Raw genomic sequence first — 19,003 nt, 5'->3', positions numbered from 1 at the left:
TTGGCAAGTTCATTGAGAATTCTCTTCAGATGCACTGCCAGTTGCTACCTGCCTAGCATTAGCCACTGGGCAGAAATTAATCCATGTGAGTGTTTTTATTGCTCCGTTTGTCATCACTGTACTCAGTAAAGATTATGGATGGCTGTAAGGAAATAGAAAAGAAGTCATAAAATGTTTTGTTGCGGGAGCAAAGGCCAAAGCTCTGTTCTCTTACGTGTCATAAACCTTTAGGTCTGCAATATACTGAACTCTGTTCTATTCTTCATAGTTCGTATCCCCTCAGCGCACACTAAAAGAGAATCCGCAGGGATAAAAAGTGCGTTGCTCAAACACACTTCTCTCTGCATCAGAAAGTTCTATCTCCCGCGTCTCCCGATTTGACGTTTAGCTGAGCCATGCGGTGCTCGCACGCGACTGGCAATCACAGCCGCGGCCCACCGGGCGCCCTTCGGCGGAGCTTTCCCTCGACTCTCGCGGCCTCCGTCGCCGCCCCTCAGCCGCGCCGTTCCCAGTCCGCGCCTGACATCTGCCGGCGGCCGCCCGCGCTGTGCCCCGCGAGTCGCGACACTGGGCCTCGGTGCTTGGAAAGTAAATCCTCTTTCGTGGGTGGTGGGTTTTTTCTTTTCTTTTTATAAAGTAGGTAACGTATTTTAACTGTATTGTGGAGGAAAGAAAAGGGGATCTTATCGGTGCTTGTCAATACCAAGTGTATGGGGCCAGGCTCTGCTCAGCGGTGCCCAGCAGCAGGACAAGGGGCAATGGGCATGAACTGCAAAGTGGAAGTTTTATGTGAACATGAGGAAGAACTCCTTCACTGTGAGGGTGACATAACACTGGAACAGGCTGCCCAGAGAGGCTGTGGAGTCTCCTATGGAGATTCAAAATCCACCTGGATGCTTTCCTGTGAGACCTGCATCAATCCAGATGATTTCCATGGGACCCTCCTAACCCCTGAAATTCTGTGTGATTCTGTGATTTTTAAACGTATTCAGCATCTCACTTGCCACGTTGGGACATCTATACTTCACAGCAATACATGTTATAGAATGTCAGAAATTTAATTTCTTTAAGTAAAACTTAGCACAATATTTTCCTGCTTCTGACACTTCCCAGGACTTTACTGAGCTGCTGTGCATATATGAAGCAGTGGGAAGATAGGTATGTGTTTAATTTAAGAAAGGCTGATGGTTGTGTTTACAAGAATTACATTCTAGTCCTTCATTTTCATTCCACTCTGCATTCCTTTCATTCAGTTGCTCAGACTGTTTACATGGTCTGCTTCCCTGGAGTTACACTAAACCCTAAAAGACGACATTTTGAATTCTAAAGAAGTCTCCTTGGGGAAACTCCTCCCGGATGAATGGTCTGTATACAGAGCTGGTGGGAACCAACACTTCTAATGGTCAGCATCAGCACAAAATGTTTTTCAGTAGTTCTGCAACCATGGCTACTGCCTGTGCTCTAGGTGCCTGTTTACCACTTGAAGTGGCCAAGCGTATGGCATCCTTGGGCCTAGCATTGACCATAACTGCTTACTAGCTGTGTTAATTCCTTGAATTTCTTTAGAGTAAACAAAATATTTTTGAACACAGTTACAGCCTCAGCTTTGGCCCTGATTCCTTCTCTTTCACCAAGAGCAACTGCTGTGCCCATGTGCAGCAATCAATGGGAAGGCTTCAGGCCTGTCTATGCTGTCCCTCAAGACCTTTCCCTAGGTTGTACGCATACAAGTGAGGCACAGGACATCAGCTGGCATTCTCATGGTTTTCCTTCAGACTGTTGTTGATTTTTCAGTGTTCTCCCTGCATTTCTTAGGGTGAATGTATAGAGCTGTATGCTACATTGCTGCAGTGTCGCCTACATTGATGCTACTAGCATGCTTCAAGACCTCCACTGGCAGTAGATGTTGAAGTGCCCTTCTCAGCACTTTGAGTGTCACGTCAAAAATCTTGAAACTCGTTCCCCTTTCTGGGAAGACCTGAAATGATTTGTGAAGATTCTTCAGACCATGTCTATCAATTTCCTGCTCCTCACATAGACCTTAGACCTGAGCCTTTCCTCAGACAAAGTCATCGCCAGGGTGAAATTTCTGAGAAAACGGTCACGAAGGTCCACTTAAAAGCACCCTAGCTGCTTTCACTTCCTTTGCTGGGTCTGATTGGAGTGTGAGTACAGCCCTCAGAGCTTTAAAGACACTGGCCCTGCCATCCAAAACTGAGACAATGCCCTCACCTACTAAAAGGATAACCAGTTCCTATGTCTTCCTGTTACTCTGATACGGCCTGTGGTTTTGATCAAATTGCTGTGACCAGCACTTAGGAAGGCTTTACAGCTCTTGGCATGATCTGACACGACATAAACTTGCAATTAAGAGCACATGCTCTGCTGAAGCTCAGAATGGGGCCTGCGGTGAGAAGGGGTTCGTAAAACACTTCAAAATCTCTTCAAAGCTAAGTGCCAGAATGCTTTATTCTATGTAGAGCCAAATTGTGAGAGGGCAGCTCCGGATGTATTAGGAGGAATTTATTTTGACACTGACATTAAATTGAGATGCCCATTTACTCTCTACATGAGCACTGGGCACCTAAACTTCCATAGCAGTCACTGGAGCTCGGAGAGGAATGGCATTCCCCATGCACACAGCACTATGTAACCTGCTCAGTCTGTAGTGGCCACATCTTTGTTATCTATACTTGGAATTACACATCAGGTGACTATATACACCTGTATGTGGATACCTATAGTCATATGTCTTAAATTGAATGCCCGCACTCATTACAAATTGCACTTGATTTTGCAGTATTCAAAAGTACAGGCGTTTTTTTAGGAAAGGCTATTCCAGATCATCTTCTTTGAAAACTCATTTCAGTTCTATGCCGTCAATAAGTAGCCGTATCAGAAAGCCACTGTATGAAAAATACTTTTTAAGATAGAATCATAGAATAGTTTGGGTTGGGAGGTACCTTTAAGATCAGCTGGTTCCAAGCCCCTGCTATAGGAAGGGACATCTCCCTCTTGACCAGGTTGCTCACAGCCCCATTCAGCCTGGCCTTGAATGCTTCCAGGGAGAGGCATCCATAACCTCACTGGGTAAGATTTTAACTTTTCTAAAGATTTTAACATTTTAAAGATTTTTAAACAGAAATCATAAATAGAATTTAAATATTTTTAGTAATTATTTAATACTTTTGGGAACATTCATAACTGTAGCATCTGGACAATCAAAACCACACCATTTCAGCTCCAGCATTAACTAAAAAGTGGAAAACTTCTGAAGAGATACAATACAGTGTGCTCTATCAGAACATCCAGGTTGAAATACCTCCCTTTTTCATTAGCAAAAATGGATCTGCTGTCAGGCAGATTCCACGGCTCCATATCTAGATATACAGGAAAAATATTTTCATTCAGTTTTTAGCCTGTTGTATTCTATAGTTGATTTTGTGTAATTACAACCGAGTAGAAGAAAGAAACATGGTGTGTTTGGAAATATTTGAATGCCCTTCATGTCGACAAAAAATGAGAAATATTCTTATTGCTCAGTAATCTTTGCTGGCTGATTCTGAAGATCTGCATCTTTTCTACATCTGCTTCCCTCAGAAATCCTCCCCACAGTGCTGCAGTCAATACACCTGGCTCACTCTCTGCTTTCTTCATCTTCCACAAAGTGGAGCTACAGCTGCACTGAGAGAAAGGGATGTGGTGAAGTGATTGAAGCATAAGGAAATAGCACTCTGCACTCTGCAAAAAGTTGAAATTGACAGTTGCATGTGAGAGAGAGCTAATTCACTAATCTGGCTCTGCAGTGCTCTAGGCCCAGAAATTAGGCTTCTCAATCCATCTTGATTGAGCAGAGAAGTGCTCACCTCTTCCTTACCTTGGCTCAAATCTGATCTGAGTCTGGCTGGGATATGTTTGTTGGGAAAACGTCTGTTACTTTTCCAATCACTGGCTACACTTCCAGGTAGAAAGCAACCAATATGATGCTCATCTCTAGCATGGAAGTGCGTGGCATTTTTAGTCTCCTCCCTGGGCACGTTCAGATGTACTTTCATAGTTTTGTTCAGTTCTCTGGGAAAAAATACGCGGTGGCGTGTGAGGGGATGTGAGTAGCTTTGATGAGATGCCCCACAGTTCTGCACAAGGAGTTCTGTGAAATCTCCGAAAACTATCCAGTGATACCTTACTGCTGGGTAAGGGCATGCAGATAGTCCTGAGGCTGAAGCTGAGCTGGGACCAAAGCTCTAAACACTGCTGCAGCCCTGTGTGGAAGATAACTCATCTGAAGTTAAATTAGTGGCTTTCGCTTTCTGCCTACAGTTAGGTTTGCTAACTCCTGACTGACACAATCCTTGAGATATGATGGTCGGGATTTATACAGCGCCTTGAAAAACCAAGGAATCATATAAATCCTAATTAGGTATTAATGGTGTTGTTATTGTATTACTATGTTACATGCTATCTACAATGCTTTTTTCTTCAACTTTTTTTTGTTTGCTCGTTACATATGTGGAAATAGAGGTAACAGAAACATGAAGTAAATTATATGAGATTCCCTATTAAAAAAAAAAATAATAAAAAATAAGCAATTTGTCTGAGTCAGGAGTAAAACTTGATCATCCCAATGTAGCATTCTGTCCATCAGGCCAGCCATTACTTAATTAGTTCCTAAAGACATAAGAAGTCCAATTAACTAGGATAGTGAGCCTGATGAAAAAAACAACAGCTGCAGCTGTGGTTGGAATCAGAGAAGGTTTGGGAAATACAGCCCTGGGTTGTTGAGTAGAAAAGAAAACAATGTACATGCAGCTGCAGGGTAGCAGTAGTGCCAGTGGTGTCATTTGGGAACATACAAAGGCAGCAATTCACCCAGTTTCTATCTACAGGATCAGTGCGGTTCAGAAGATGGATCAACCATGTCTGTGTCTGGACAGACCCTCACTAATCTGAAGGTGAGAAGCTTGTGGAGGTTAAGCTAACACTTTGACACAGCCATCAGGTGGGAGACAGTGGCTGATGGGTCATTGGCCGAATGGGACTGACGCTGGACACCCCTGAGGTACAGATATCCTGGCTCCTCGCTGTTACAATTAGCAGTAAACCTCTGCCCCAGCTCCTCTGTATGCGTGGGGAAGGGGAATCTGAGAGAGTTGGTGCAAGGTCCTGTTCTGCCCAACCTGAAGAATTTAGCAGCTCCTCAGCTTTGTCTCCGTGGATTCATTCAGTTCTAGTAGAGGGGAGACCTTACCTTAGATCTTTGCTGTGTGCCCTCTACTTATTAAACATAGGGAAACTGCCTGCCTGGCTGCATCCACAAAATAAACAAGCAGCTTGCTGCTGTGTGCTAACTCCTCGCTTTCTTCTAGGGCTAATATTGGACTGTCTTCTTCAGACAGTCTCCAGGAGCCATGTGTTAGGAATGGCTTATTTCATGGTATTATCCAGATCAGTAATTTCCAAAGTGTTCTTTTTTTCTTTTTCTTGATGAGTGCCCTGTGGCTGTGTTATGAGGCACGCGCTGAATCATATTGCGTAGCGAAGAAGGGGCCATGTTGCTGCTAATAAGACCAAATGCACTTCATGGATAGCTGTTTTAGATAATTAACAGGATCAAATGTTTTCTTACATTCTGCTAGGTAGTTCAGATGAAAAGGATACAATTCTTGCAGGATTTTAAAAACCGATTCAGCTCTGCAAAACCGTGTCATAGTAAGTGGCTGTTCTACAATATAGAAATACATTGTTAATGAGATGATCTGAACACGATATTAGTCTTGTTTTTCTTTTTCCTCTTTTTACTCTGTTGATAAGGAGGAATACAGCAATCCAGAGGACTTTTTATTAAGATGATTTGACTGACAGTAACATGATTGTTTAGCAGATTGTGTCAGTGATGATTTCAGACCTCCGAAGTTAAAAGCCAGGGATCTTGAAGGCCTTGGCTACAGAGTTTACATATCTAGCACTTGTAGCATAGTAAAGCCCAGCTGCCCAAAATTTGGACCAGAATTCTGTGTGAGGCACATTATAGGAAAAGAAGTCAAACATGGCAGCAGTGTGAGTGTTAACGAAGTTGGAAGATGCGGTGTATGCCATGAATACACTCAGCAGGGAACGATCTGTTGCTGCTTACTTGTGGAGGAGGCCTACTGTTTTAGGGGTGCTGAGGAATACAACGAGCCAGTGTATATTTGTATTTTAACAGCTGCTAGTCAGGGAACATGCTGTGTGACTCTGTGGGGACACGAAATAGTCTGTCACGAAGGAGCTCCTCATCTATCCTCAGACGTATCAAGAGCATGGGAGGATTTATGGAGCTGTCAACCAGGCGATAACTAATACAACATGCATACTAAAGAAAGATGCTATAAAACAGATAGCCTGGCTACCAGGAAAATGAGAGTTCCCTTTTGGCTTGCTATTCTATCAAAATGTTTTAAAGTCTAGATTCCAGTGTACTACTATTTTGACATTCTGTTTTGTGTTTGCTAAGGTCTGTATCATGTACGTTTTGCTTTCTTTGAAAACTGGAAGTGGACATGGATGGTGATGTGACCAAAAGTTTGCTCCCCTTGAAATGCTTAAAGGGAGGATGCAAATCAAAGCTGCCAAAGTCAACTCAAAAGCAGAGGTAGTCCTCTTAGAATGTGTTCAGAGGAGAAGTATTTGTGCTGCCAACTTCAAGCAAGACTGGAAGGAGATGAGCTGAGGTGAATGTGCAGTTCATATTGATTGTTTGTCTACTTTGGTTATAATGAAATGTGCTTGTATTATGGTGCTAGGCAGAGCATTTGCTCTCTCTTAGGGAGAGGGTTACAGGAGATTTGATGAAGGCACTTGAGATGATGAAAGTCTTGGTAGGAAATGGTTCAGAATTTCTGGTGCGGGGAAAAAAAATAAAGCCCTCGGTATCGCCCAGTCCATCACATTTCTTCTCCATCAAAAGTGCCACTATGCTTCTTTGAAGTGCTGATATGACTCATCATTGCTAGTGAGATATATAATAAGATCATGAAGAAAGCATGCTTTACAATGTACACGTACAGAAAGGTTTTATTTTGTGGGAAGGATTACAGACTGTAGTGTCTTCATACTTGCATACTCTGAAGCACATACTAACTGGCTGTGAAGGCTTTTGTGGCTCAGTGTTTTTTCCTTAATCCATGTTCCTAAGAGATTGTGAGATGCCTGTTGTCACAGGGTTCAATAAACTTTAGAAAGGAAGGGAAAGTTGACTAAGCAGAGGTAGAACATGAGAAGGAAAGCAAGAAAACGGTCAACAATCAAAGATTTTGTGCTCAGCTAGAAGAAGAAACGCAGTAAATACAACACAAATGGGAGCAAACACGGGATCAGAATTTTAGTTGAAGAGATCTTGTTGCTCTTTTGACATAGCAGGGATATGGGAATAGAGTGTGGAGGGAGACAAAGATATGGGCTCTGATCTGCAAATGATTTATTTTTCTTCCTGCATTTTTTCCCATGTATTCCCTTGTGTTATCTGTACTTAAAATGTCAACTGGAGAAGCTACCTTGCTTTTCTTGCTTGCTCTTCTTACTGCATTAATAATTACTGCAGATTTAATTACTGTCACGGTGCTCAAACCTTTCGGGCAGCTATTTGTTTGTGTTAAATCCAAAATGAGAACAGTAAGCATTGCTCCTTATCACTGGGCTGGAGTGGGAGATGTCGTTCTTCATGTTAGGAAATAGACTGTTTTCTGAAGCATGGAGCAAATAAACGACTGTAACCTGAATCTTTCCAGCATTTAATCTGGGAGACTTGGGAGGCTCAAGCACATGGTGATTTGTGTCCTAAATAGGAATCATCTTAACTCTGGTACAAATCTAAAACTAGGTGCTTTTTCTCTACTTCTGGTATGGTTGAAGTCTGTTCTAAGAACACATACTTTTTCATGAGCTAATTAAACAGCTTCAGCCACTTATTATTGACTTTGAAGATGTACCTTAGAAATTCTTCACTGCGTTGAACACTAGAGGTAACCTTTCATATGAAGGAAAGAAAATAAAGAAATTTGACTCTGGGAATACCACAGAAAATATCCCCCCATCAAAAGTTTAATAATATTGCCAGTTTTGTGATGAAAACATCATAAATCCTGAGCAGGATGCAAGTCATCGAGCCTCAGAACTCACTAGGATGATAATGCTTCTGACTAACTGAGTTAACTGACTTCCATGTCACATTCCATGCTACAACCTGACAGGCTTTCCATCAGGTTTGGCAGCCAGAGATTTTCCTCCTTGTGACAAATAGTCCAAGAGAGCAGACAAATATAGTCTAAGGCCAACCTGGAATTCTTTGATGGCAGATTTGAGTCACTGTTTTGGAACAACCTTATAGTAGGTGCTGCTTCTTAGGAAGAGCCTCGAAATCTGAAGCACAACATTATCAGTAGAATTAAGTCCAAAAACAGAACTGTCTCTGGACTTTGAGAGAAAAGCAAAATTTGGGAGGTTTGTGAAGGGTTGTGGGACAATCCTGATTATCAGATCAGGGAATATTTTGCTGCAGAGAACATTTTATGCACTGTTCATCTATTTTTGAGAAAAACTGATGTTGGTTCAGTTTGGTATGTAGCGTGAGTGCATTGTGTATGGAGTGCTCTCCTTGTTGTAAGTAATAAGAGTATACAAAGATATGAAATATCTGACTGAAATTAAATGTCAGCTGTCAAGGTGGTGAGCCTGCTTCTGTCAGAAGATGAAGATGAAATTTATTAACTTTTTTTTGGTCAAATGATTGTTTAGAATCTTGGTATGTTATTGCATAGCGCATGTCTAGAGGAAAAATACTAAATCACCTACCTGCCCCTTCGTTCCTCAGCCCAAAAGGTTGGAAGAACTTTCCTTTGCCTCCCCAACCTATATGCCCTCTTCATAAGCAATATTATGCAAGTACAGATCATTATCTTGTTCAGAAAACTTTTTTTTTTTTTTGAAGTGTTGAATAAACCTCTTAGTGTGGCTTTTATATTTGAAAATACTGCTGCAGATATCAGTCACACAGTACCATAAATTATTCTCTGGACTCATACTGTCTCTGTTGCATACTACTTTTTGGCACAACATTAAAAGTATTCTCTCTGTTGATCATAGAAAGATTTACTGTGTACAAGGTAAGTGTAACTAAAACTGAGTAACAGTTCTTGTGGTACATACAGAAAACCCTTTCTCCGTGCTTTCTTTAATATCCAGGTGAACAAGCATCTGAACTGACAGTGAAAATAGAGGCTGGGCATGACTGTGGTAGATGTGCATTCTGAAAAGCAGGACAGCATGTGTACAAGAAACTAAACTGGAAGCCTGGAGTGAAAATAGTAGTGCATAAATAAATAAAGAAATTGACTGTTAGGGTTATCAGAAAATACAATGTTCTAATTCTTGCTTTGCATAACTAACAGGCAATTAACTTGCATTGGCTCATGATGTGAAAAGTGATCAAGAGATGTGGATCCTTTGCTTTGGTAACAGTCTGTCAGTTGGGAAGAATGTTTTTCTTGACAGTTGATTAGGGGTTAAATGAACTGAATATAATTGGTAATTTTTGCTGCTTTTCCCACTTAGTATAACAGCTATTATGCAAAGCATTTTTCCTTACATTAGTTGTAATAACTGTCTTTAACTGATCAGCCCTGTTGGAAGAACTGGTCTTGACTGACGAAGTTGTTATTTTGTTATTCTCAAGAACAACCAAGACAGCCGATACACAGGGAGCCAGGATCAAAGTATTTTTATTTATTGACTTTAATAGATTTAGGTCTGTTCGTAAACAAACTGATGCTCTTAGGTAAGTACACGCTTGGTCTGAACAATACAACAGCTTAGATGGCGAGGAAAGGAGCAGCAGCACCTCATGTCTCCATAGCATGGCACCCGTCTGTATCTATGGGGAACTGCAGCACACTACAGAAGCATTACCTTGGCTCCTGCAGACCCAAAGGCAGCATCTCTCAGCAGCTCTATCAAGCCACAGATGCAGACTTGCTGACAATCCTGGAAGAAGAGGAATGCTGGCAAACCCACCAGGCCTACTGGAAGATGTCAACAGGTGCTCACACAGAATCATAGAATCATAGAATTGCTGAGGTTGGAAAAGACCTTCAAGATCATCAAGTCTAACCACAATCTAACCAAACTACCCTAACTAAAAACCCTCTACTAAATCATGTCCCTGAGAACCACATCCAAACGGTTCTTAAACACATCCAGGGATGGCTACTCAACCACCTCCCTGGGGAGCCTATTCCAGTGCTTAACAACCCTTTCTGTAAAGAAGCCTGCAAAGAAGTGTTTCCTGATATCCAACCTAAACTTACCCTGGCACAACTTGAGGCCATTTCCCCTCATTCTGTCACCTGTCACCAGTGAGAAGAGACCAACCCCGCTGTCTCTGCAATCATCTTTCAGATATTGGAAGAGAGTAATAAGGTCTTCCCTCAGTCTCCTTTTTGTCAAACTAAACAGCCCCAGTTCCTTCAGTTACTCTTCGTAGGGCATATTCTCCAAGCCCTTCACAGCCTTGTTGCCCCTCTTTGGACCTGCTCCAGCACCTCAGTGTCATTTCTGTACTGAGGTGCCCAAAACTGAACACACTACTCGAGGTGAGGCCTCATCAGTGCTGAGTACAGGGGCAGGATGACTTCCCTAGTCCTGCTCACCACTCCATTCCTGATACAAGCCAGGATGCCATTGGCCTTCTTGGCCACCTGGGCACACTGCTGGCTCATATTCAGCTGACTGTCCATCAGAACACCAAGGTCCCTTTCCATCAGGCATCTTTCCAGTCACACCTCCCCAAGCCTGTAGGATTGCCTGGGGTTGTTGTGACCAAAATGCAGGACCTGACACTTGGCCCTATTGAAACTCTTACAGTTAACCTTGGCCCATTGATCCAGTCTATCCAGGCCCCTTTGTAGTGCCTTTCTCCCCTCTGGCAGATCAACACTCCTTCCCAACTTGGTGTTGTCTGCAAACTTATTGAGGGTGCATTCAATCCCCTCGTCAAGATTGTTAAAAAAGAACATGCTGACAACAGAAGTGGCACAAGTCCCTTTGGTGTTCCCTGACTCAAGGTGTAAAAAAACAGCTGGGAGAAAAGAGCAATTTCTGAGCAGTGGGAATTGGGAAATGGGTGAACTGAAAATTGTTCCAGTGAGCTCCTGGTGCAGAAATGACTGTGGTTAAAGTGGTGCATATCAGTAATTATTGTGGTTCCTGAAAGGAATGGGTAAATTTCTTTGGAGACTGGGAGAAAAAGCAGTAGCAGAAAGGGTTGCTGTTACATGTTTAAAACAAACGTGGCTACAGGTTTTTTGTGTTGTTGCTGCTGTTTGTTTCGAATGGTTTCTCTTGGTAGACTCAGGAAATTCAGTTGTTTTGAAGTACAATGCTATTCAATCATTAGTGGATTCAATTTCTCACAGAACATTTTTTCCACTTCAAGTTTTAGTCCCTTCTCTAATGACTTTTAGTCTACAAGAGGCTTGATTTTTATGGCCAGCTTAGAAGTAGCTCTTGGATAAGTTAAAAGGTACCATCTCTCTGCAAACAATTGCAATTGGCTGGAGGAGTACTGATTGTACAGGCAACTGCTTGGCGTTTTTGTCATGATATTGAAAGTACTATGTGTTTTGTTAGAGAATCATGTTTCAGGAGGCAAATAATCAGCCTCCTTGGGAAAGCAGAGGAATACTTCATCTGCAGGGCAGGCAGAGTTCACCTACAGGAGAAGCGCTGGCTGTGACTGCCTTACAACAGACCCCATCAAGGCCTGGTGCCATAGCACTTGCAGTACTGCTGTGTTTATGGTTGTGCTAAGGTCTATGAGTGAAATGTTCTTTTTTTTTTTTTAAATTTTAGATCAAAAGAGAAACACTGAAACATCAACAGGAAATAAAACATTTTTATTGAATATCTGTGTAATATGTATGTTATTTTAACGACAATTGGAAAACTCTACTGTGGGAAGTCACTACACAAAGTGAAACAAAATATAAACCACCTCATCAAAAATGAAGGTAAAATACGGCTAAAGTTGTCAGCTCGCGGGCCACGAGCGATATGGCAGGATAAAACACCCCAAACATTTCTACAAGATACAGAGAAAACCCACACAGAGAAACACTCAAGCAGGCAGTAAATATACACAAAGGCAACTAGGATCTTTCTACAGCATCAGATTCTAATACTTCACACAGCTTTGTCAGAAAGGTACATGTGGCTTCTTTGAGGATGAAAATGTCATCTTGGTCAAATAGCAGGTTTGGTCTCTGAGAATCGTAGTACCTTACAAACCAATTCTATGGTGACATTCAGTCTGGCAGTGTAGGAAGAAAAAGCATTAAGAATACCTTAACACAATGAATCAGTTCTGGCAGTTGAAACCTGCAGCTATCCCGAATGAACAACTGAAAGCTAGAGACCATGAAGCTGAATATCTGCTCTTATGCTGGAAAGCTGACTGTCTCGGTGTTTTCTTTGGTGGGGTTTGGTCCTCAAGGTTAAGATTTTAAAGTATTCCAGCTTGATGCTTTGCATGTATGTGCCTGTTTCTATCAGAAGATGTCTCACTTGTGTATTTTCCGTGTTTCATGTAAAAAAGAAAGAAAATGGGTTTTGCTACTTACTTTTGGAGGGGAGGAGAGATGCATATTTTTAGTCTCCTCTCACTTTGCTGCTCCTTTTTCCCACCGTGCACTGAAAATGGTGGCATGTGGCCATCACACTGACCTCAGGCTGTCACAGCTCACTCAGCAGCAGAGCCTTGAGGGAGGGTGTAGAATTTCATTTTCAGTCCACAGTTCTCTAACTACATTCATTGTTTTTTCTGTTTTCACAATAATTTCTTTTAGGTACAATTGAGAAAAACATTAGTGTCTCACGTGCCCCTCCAAAAGGTATAGCATTTCCACATTTCTGGGGTAGTTTGCATGGCTGAAAATAATCCACTTTTCAAAGCATTATAAATATATTCACAGCTTGGAAAGACAAGCGAGGGGCTTCAAAGGACTTCAGAGGACGGTACATGGGATAGAAGAGATGCCCTAAATGACTTGATGAGATGGTACAAGCTGAGCTGACATGCTGGCTAGCTGTAAGATGGCTATCTACAGTAAAGCAGCGGGGGGCAAGGGTGAGGGAGGTTGGAAATGTGGAATATTGCACAGGGCTTGACAAAATGCTGCGTGGTCAACCCATTCAATATAGCCTCCTTGTCTCCTGCATAGCTCTCCAGTTCTAAATTGGTCCGTAATAACTAGAACTGCTTGTGCTATGCATTCCTTCGGCAGTGCAGTAGAAGGGAATGGCAGTATTATTACAATATCACTACGGAATAAATTGATTGCTATCCACTGAGAAAACTACATTTCTAAGCACACACGGCAGTCACAGTGATACACAGAGCAGTCTTTCAAGACTCTTATGGAATGACTAATAGCTTCATAATAGTGCCATTTACTACATAATAACATTGAAAACATTTAAAAACTCCTCCTGAAACGAGCATCTAGTATACAGAAGAGGTTGCTTCAGTTTTCTAGAACTTGTTCTTTGTTTTCACTTTTTTTTTTAAAGGACAAATTAAAACTTAAGTATAAATAGTATATAAAAGGTCACTAGCTGTTCTCTTTTGGCTTACTTTGAAGTGCATTTAGAACTATGGCTAAATTTTGTCATCTTCTGATGGGATTACAATACTGTCCGTTTACCATGAAACTATTTTGTATAATAAACTCACACGGCTGTGTCTAAAAAATATTCTGCATTCCTTCTAATCTGAGTTAGTATAATAAAATATTTTGTTACAAAGTCTAATGTGCAAACTCATTATAATGTGAAATCGTGGATGGAATTCACAGTATGCAAATTTTGTATAAAGGTGATAACGGAGAGCTACTCTTGATTTCATGGCAGCGTTTCGCGACCGCTGCGTCTCCCCCCTCCCATCCCCCCCTCCCCGCATAACCTCTGCAATGTTCTTACTTTCACGTGAGATGAAACTGTCGCCTCCTATGGAACTGCTTCCTCAACTTTCAATCGAAAGCCATTTCGGTCTGTAATGTTTGCGCTTTGGAATATATACAAAAAAATGATCTCCTGGCTTCTGGCTACATCTCCTTGAGGTCAGCCATGGAGCTGCTCAGATCATGCTAAGTTGCCTGTCAAAGAAGTCTACCAAATTGGATATGCCCCTCCAAAATTCACTGTGTATGCGTAGCTTGTTATTAGGATGGTCCAGTTGAAAGCTCAGATTTAAGTTGTCCTTTAAGATGTCAGTGTAACACTACTAGTGCCTTACAAGTTGGAATTTTTTTCTGGAATGCAGACGATACAATAGTTACCCTATAATATATTATCAGCTCTCCTATATCTCAGTCAATTTACATAATTTAAAATAGAACATCTTATTAAAAACATCTAGATATACACAGATTAGGAAACGCTTACAACATACAAATACACAAACTAGAAATAAATTCTCAGCATACTGGTGTATATATACAACTGTGTGATACAATAAATAATTTCTGTCATGCTCTATCTACACATCATATTGCTTAAAAGAAGAGTAGATCTGGGGGGCAGTGGTGAAATGAAGCGCCGTTAGAGGGCTCTCTACATTTAAAGTTGTGCAAATTAAAACAGGAATTAATTTAAAAGTACAACTGATCAGTGACAGGAACACATGGCTGGAAATGAAAGGACCCATATTACTGAGGTATTTACAGATACTGGCTAAAGAGCACTATGTGGGCAAATGCAGAAAGGCTTCTTCTTCTTCGTACTTTAATTTAATTTAATTTACTTCTTGACTGCCAGCATGGCATCTACCTCCTCCTCGGGCTGTAGGGTGTGCCACTGTGCGATGGGCCGCCTGGGGTTGGCCAACATGTCTGACCAATGCCGCAGCTCTGCTCCAGTGCTGTTGTAGCCCACAAAGACTTTCCCGATGGCATCGTTCTTGCCAATCTTGTCATAGTCCAAAACAGTTACAACAATTTGCACTTTCTACAACGAGACAGAAAAAGACCAGTGAGGGGAGAAGGGCAGAGAGGAATTTGAGCGCAGTTACAATCGAGACTCCGTAGACACCAATTGAGCAGACGCATGACTGCCAGGGGAGGCTCCCCCAACCGTAAGTGAATTCAAACATTTGTCTTTGCTTCTTGTGAGCCTTACAGATGCGTTTCTACTCAGAACCTCACAGTTAACATGAAATTCACCCCCTGGTGTCAAAGAGCTTCATGGGAGAATAAAAGTTGATTTTTTCCTTTAACGGTTTAACAATGTATATATATTTTTTTGTTCCTGGAGAATCAGGCTACCTGAAGTCTGCAGGGCTAAAGGTGAGATCTTAAGCAAAGCTAATTAAAAAGTAGTCCAATTAAACATATCACTATTGTATAAATAAATGTTAAACTTAGAAGGCTGAATTCAGAAATGAATTCCACACCAACTTATCATTTCCAATGCTGCACTCAATTCTTTCTACTTCTAAATAACTCCTTCTATCTATCCTGCATGCAAATCTTCTGTTTTCAGAAATAATTGAGAGGACAGCCTTTACAGCTGCTATCTACAGATAGATGTACATACCTGTGTGTGTCACGTGCACACCCATATGTATGTGTATGTGATAGATCTATACAACTATAAAGCGGTCAGGAAAAGAGACTGCACATCCAAGGGAGCCAGAAAGAAGAAGAAACTGTGGTGTCTCTGGCACAGCAGCACTATCATGCACAGTGAGGTCTGGCCTGTAACCGTGCCGGAGCTGCAGAGCGACTTGACTGTAGGATTGGTTAGCTCTGGCACACAGAATTGTGAGAGCCCGTCTCTCAGACCTCACACACCAGTTTCTGTTCACTTGGGCCGGGGCACATTGAGAGGCAGAATTCAAGGCAGGTATATGTGTATACATGCACATGTTCCTCTCCATCGGGTTGTTAAGATTTGCTGAAACAGTACAAACAGCTTCGCCTTCAGTGGAGTGGTATTCTTAATAGTATCTGAGACATTAAACAGCCTTGGGCTGATTTTACTTAACTGTAAATGTTTCTCCTTAGGGATTTTCCTGTTAAAGTTGAGCATACAGTTCTTTTCCTGACTTCTTTCCATTCCCTTATAAATATATATAGTTCCCTATGTGAATTTGAGCTTCCTGAACTGGAGGAAGAAATGCACTGAAACAGATTTCTTAATAAATAAATAATATATATATATATGTATGTATGTATTCTCAAATATCAGGTTTTTTAAATTTAAGGTTTTAAATATGTGTATAGTCTGGATTTTTTACTAGCACAATTAATTTCATTGCTTGCAACAGGATTTATCTTTTAAAAGTAACCGTTAAGCATCTCTGCAAGACCAGACTCATGAGCTCTGTTTTATAGGGTCCATTCACTTACAAGACTCTGCAATTCACTGAGCCAGAGAAAGAAATAATTCCAGCAAGCACTGAAGTATTGATATAGTTGCTGATGACAAAAGTGTACATCAAACTCAAAATTCTGTTTTCCCAGAGCACTCATGATATATAGCAATATCCTGAAGCAAGTATTCCTAGATGCCAAAATGATGTTTCAGTTTTGCTGCTTGCAATACAGTCACTTCAATGTTGATGATACCTCCCCAAATGAACATTTATGTTTTAGATGCACGATACAATCACAGATACAAAACATAGATATAAGTACTATTTTACGGTACAAAAAAAGTTGCCTGCTGCACCTAGAAGCTCGGGGCTAGTTATTATTGGATTTTTCCTTTGTTAATCATAATGAAACAGTGAGAACTGAAAACAAAAGACACTTTTTTGATCTATAAAGATGGAAAAAAAAGTAGCTCAGATGGTTAATGATGAAATAATTTTCACTGCATGGTCTCTGACTTAAACCCACAGAGAAATGTAAGCATCTCAGTATTTTTGTACCACATATTATCACATATTAAAGCAACAGCTGCACTGCAAAATCCAACAGATGCAGCAGAAAGCACCATCTCCGCTATTACATACTTGGATTAGCAGTTTCCTTGGAATGAATGGGCGTAGAGACTGCTACCTATGGATGTGGTCTGCTTTGAAAATGGTGAAACATGTACTTGATTTGACTGTAGGAACAGGATTTGACTTCCCAGTGGTCTTCTCCCATTGTCTTTCAACATAACACTTCCTTGCGTGCCCATTTCACTTAAGAGCCTAAATCCATTCTTACTATCACGTAAGTCTAAACAGTATTTAAGATGCTTTTTTTTTTTTTCAGACGATGAAATTACTACAGTGACCATAATGAAATCTCTTCTAAATATAGTCTTTCATAACTAATTCCAAAATACACTGGCATATGTCTACAGTCCATAACTATAGATCATTAAATTGAGGCTATATCCTGAGGTAAATAGCTATAAGTCGCTCTAATAAACTTACCAAAAGAGCAGTAAAATTTTAGATAGCTAAACTACAACACTTTTTAAAATGTCTGGGTCACCTCACTAAGCTGATTTAGGATTAGAGGGCAAAATGGCCAAGCACCCACAGAGTAAGTGTTAACATGCCAGAGCTCATATTCGATAACTTGGAGGTATCCATTCAGATTCCCCCTCCCATCCCTATTCAGAAATCAAGATATTTCAGAGAGGCTTTATATGATAGATCTTTTTTTAGCTTCTGGTCCTTTGATGCTTGTTCTGAGATGTTTCACAAGGACAGTGACCAGTTTTCATTAAAATCATTGGAATCAGCCCCCATTGGATTTCCTGCTTTTTGACTCCTGCCCATAGACATCTGTATCTATGCTGGGGGGTATCAAAAAGCTCCTGGGAGGGTCAGTCATTCATTCTAGTCACTATTCCTAGTGCCTTATCTTGTTTAGCTTTTTTTATCTTTGTCAGAAACAAGCCAAAAAAAGGCAAGCACACAGCTTTTGTGAAAGGTAGGCCTTAGCTTCTGGACTTCTCTCCAGCTCAGCTGATGTCAGAATCAAAGATGCAGATTCCCAAAACCATTACCAGGCTCTCTCCTAATCAAGAGGAGGCTGCCTTGCAGTCTCTGCTGCCTTGCAGTTTTCCCTAACAATGTCTGTTGGCTGTACATTTAACCAATGTCATTTCAACCCCCTTAGCAACAATGCACCCAATCTGTAAGGTGTAAGGAGAGGTGTAAGACCTCTCTTACAATCTACAAAAGCACATATTCCCCGACTTTTAATTATTGTCTTTCAAACTGGAAGACCCCTGAAAGTACACTTTCCATACTGAGTTCCATCCAGAAAGGAAATTGTCTTGCTTAATGTTGCATGGTCACAGAGCCTCTTGGGAGGCTAGGAAGCCAGCATGCAGTTCTCTACTCTTTTGAGCAATATTTAAACCCATGAATCTTGTCCTGTCAATGAATGCTCTAACAAGTGAGCTTCCTGAGGTGGTTAAGAAGCTCATCTCCCTTGTGAGAAAAATGTTAGTTAACGTGAGAAGTTAAATCTCATTCATATAAATTAGAGATGATTAGGCTCCCAGTAGCCCAAAGGTAGGTACTCAAGTCCTTGAGTAATGCTGATGTGGTTACTTGGTATTTTCCACAACTAGGGGAGGCAACTTCCAGGTCAACGAGCTGGATTCTGAGCCTCCTAGTTTTAGGAATAGAACTCCTCAGGAACAGCACAGGAGGAACTGCTGGAGCTGCACTGAGCTGCCAAGAAAAATGATACCCCTGAGAGAAGTGGGAACCACTGGAAAAGTTTTCACAGTAAAATGGGTAACTATTAAAAAAAATAAAAAAAATAATGTATTTTAGTTGACAGGGATGCTGCAGTTCTTTCAACAAACATTTCCTAAAAATCCATAGGAAACACAACTGTGATCAATGATACTGATTTATTATTTTCAATAATCTGGGGGAAATTATAGTATGCAACTTTTCTTTTATCCCTATACTTTTTTTTTTCAGGAACATTCCTTTGCTATCTCCCTGCAGGTTTTT

The 19,003-nt window shown here is 41.1% G+C and overlaps 1 protein-coding gene across 2 annotated transcripts in view; it reads right to left on the bottom strand.

Moving 5' to 3' along the window:
- Positions 1–11,908: 11,908 nt before the first annotated feature.
- The window catches only part of SYT1 (synaptotagmin 1), a 260,890-nt gene continuing 253,795 nt past the window's right edge, over positions 11,909–19,003 (bottom strand). For both annotated transcript variants that reach the window (XM_010708424.3, XM_010708439.3), the window contains exon 10: positions 11,909–15,033. In XM_010708424.3, coding sequence (XP_010706726.1) covers positions 14,827–15,033 — 207 coding nt within the window. In that variant the 3' untranslated portion in view covers positions 11,909–14,826. The remainder of the gene's footprint in view (positions 15,034–19,003) is intronic.

Source organism: Meleagris gallopavo, chromosome 1 (assembly GCF_000146605.3).
Source record: "Meleagris gallopavo isolate NT-WF06-2002-E0010 breed Aviagen turkey brand Nicholas breeding stock chromosome 1, Turkey_5.1, whole genome shotgun sequence".
NCBI classification, from domain to species: Eukaryota; Metazoa; Chordata; class Aves; order Galliformes; family Phasianidae; genus Meleagris; species Meleagris gallopavo.
The sequence above is the reverse complement of the archived record's forward strand: the minus strand, read 5'-3'. Positions and strand labels throughout refer to the sequence as shown.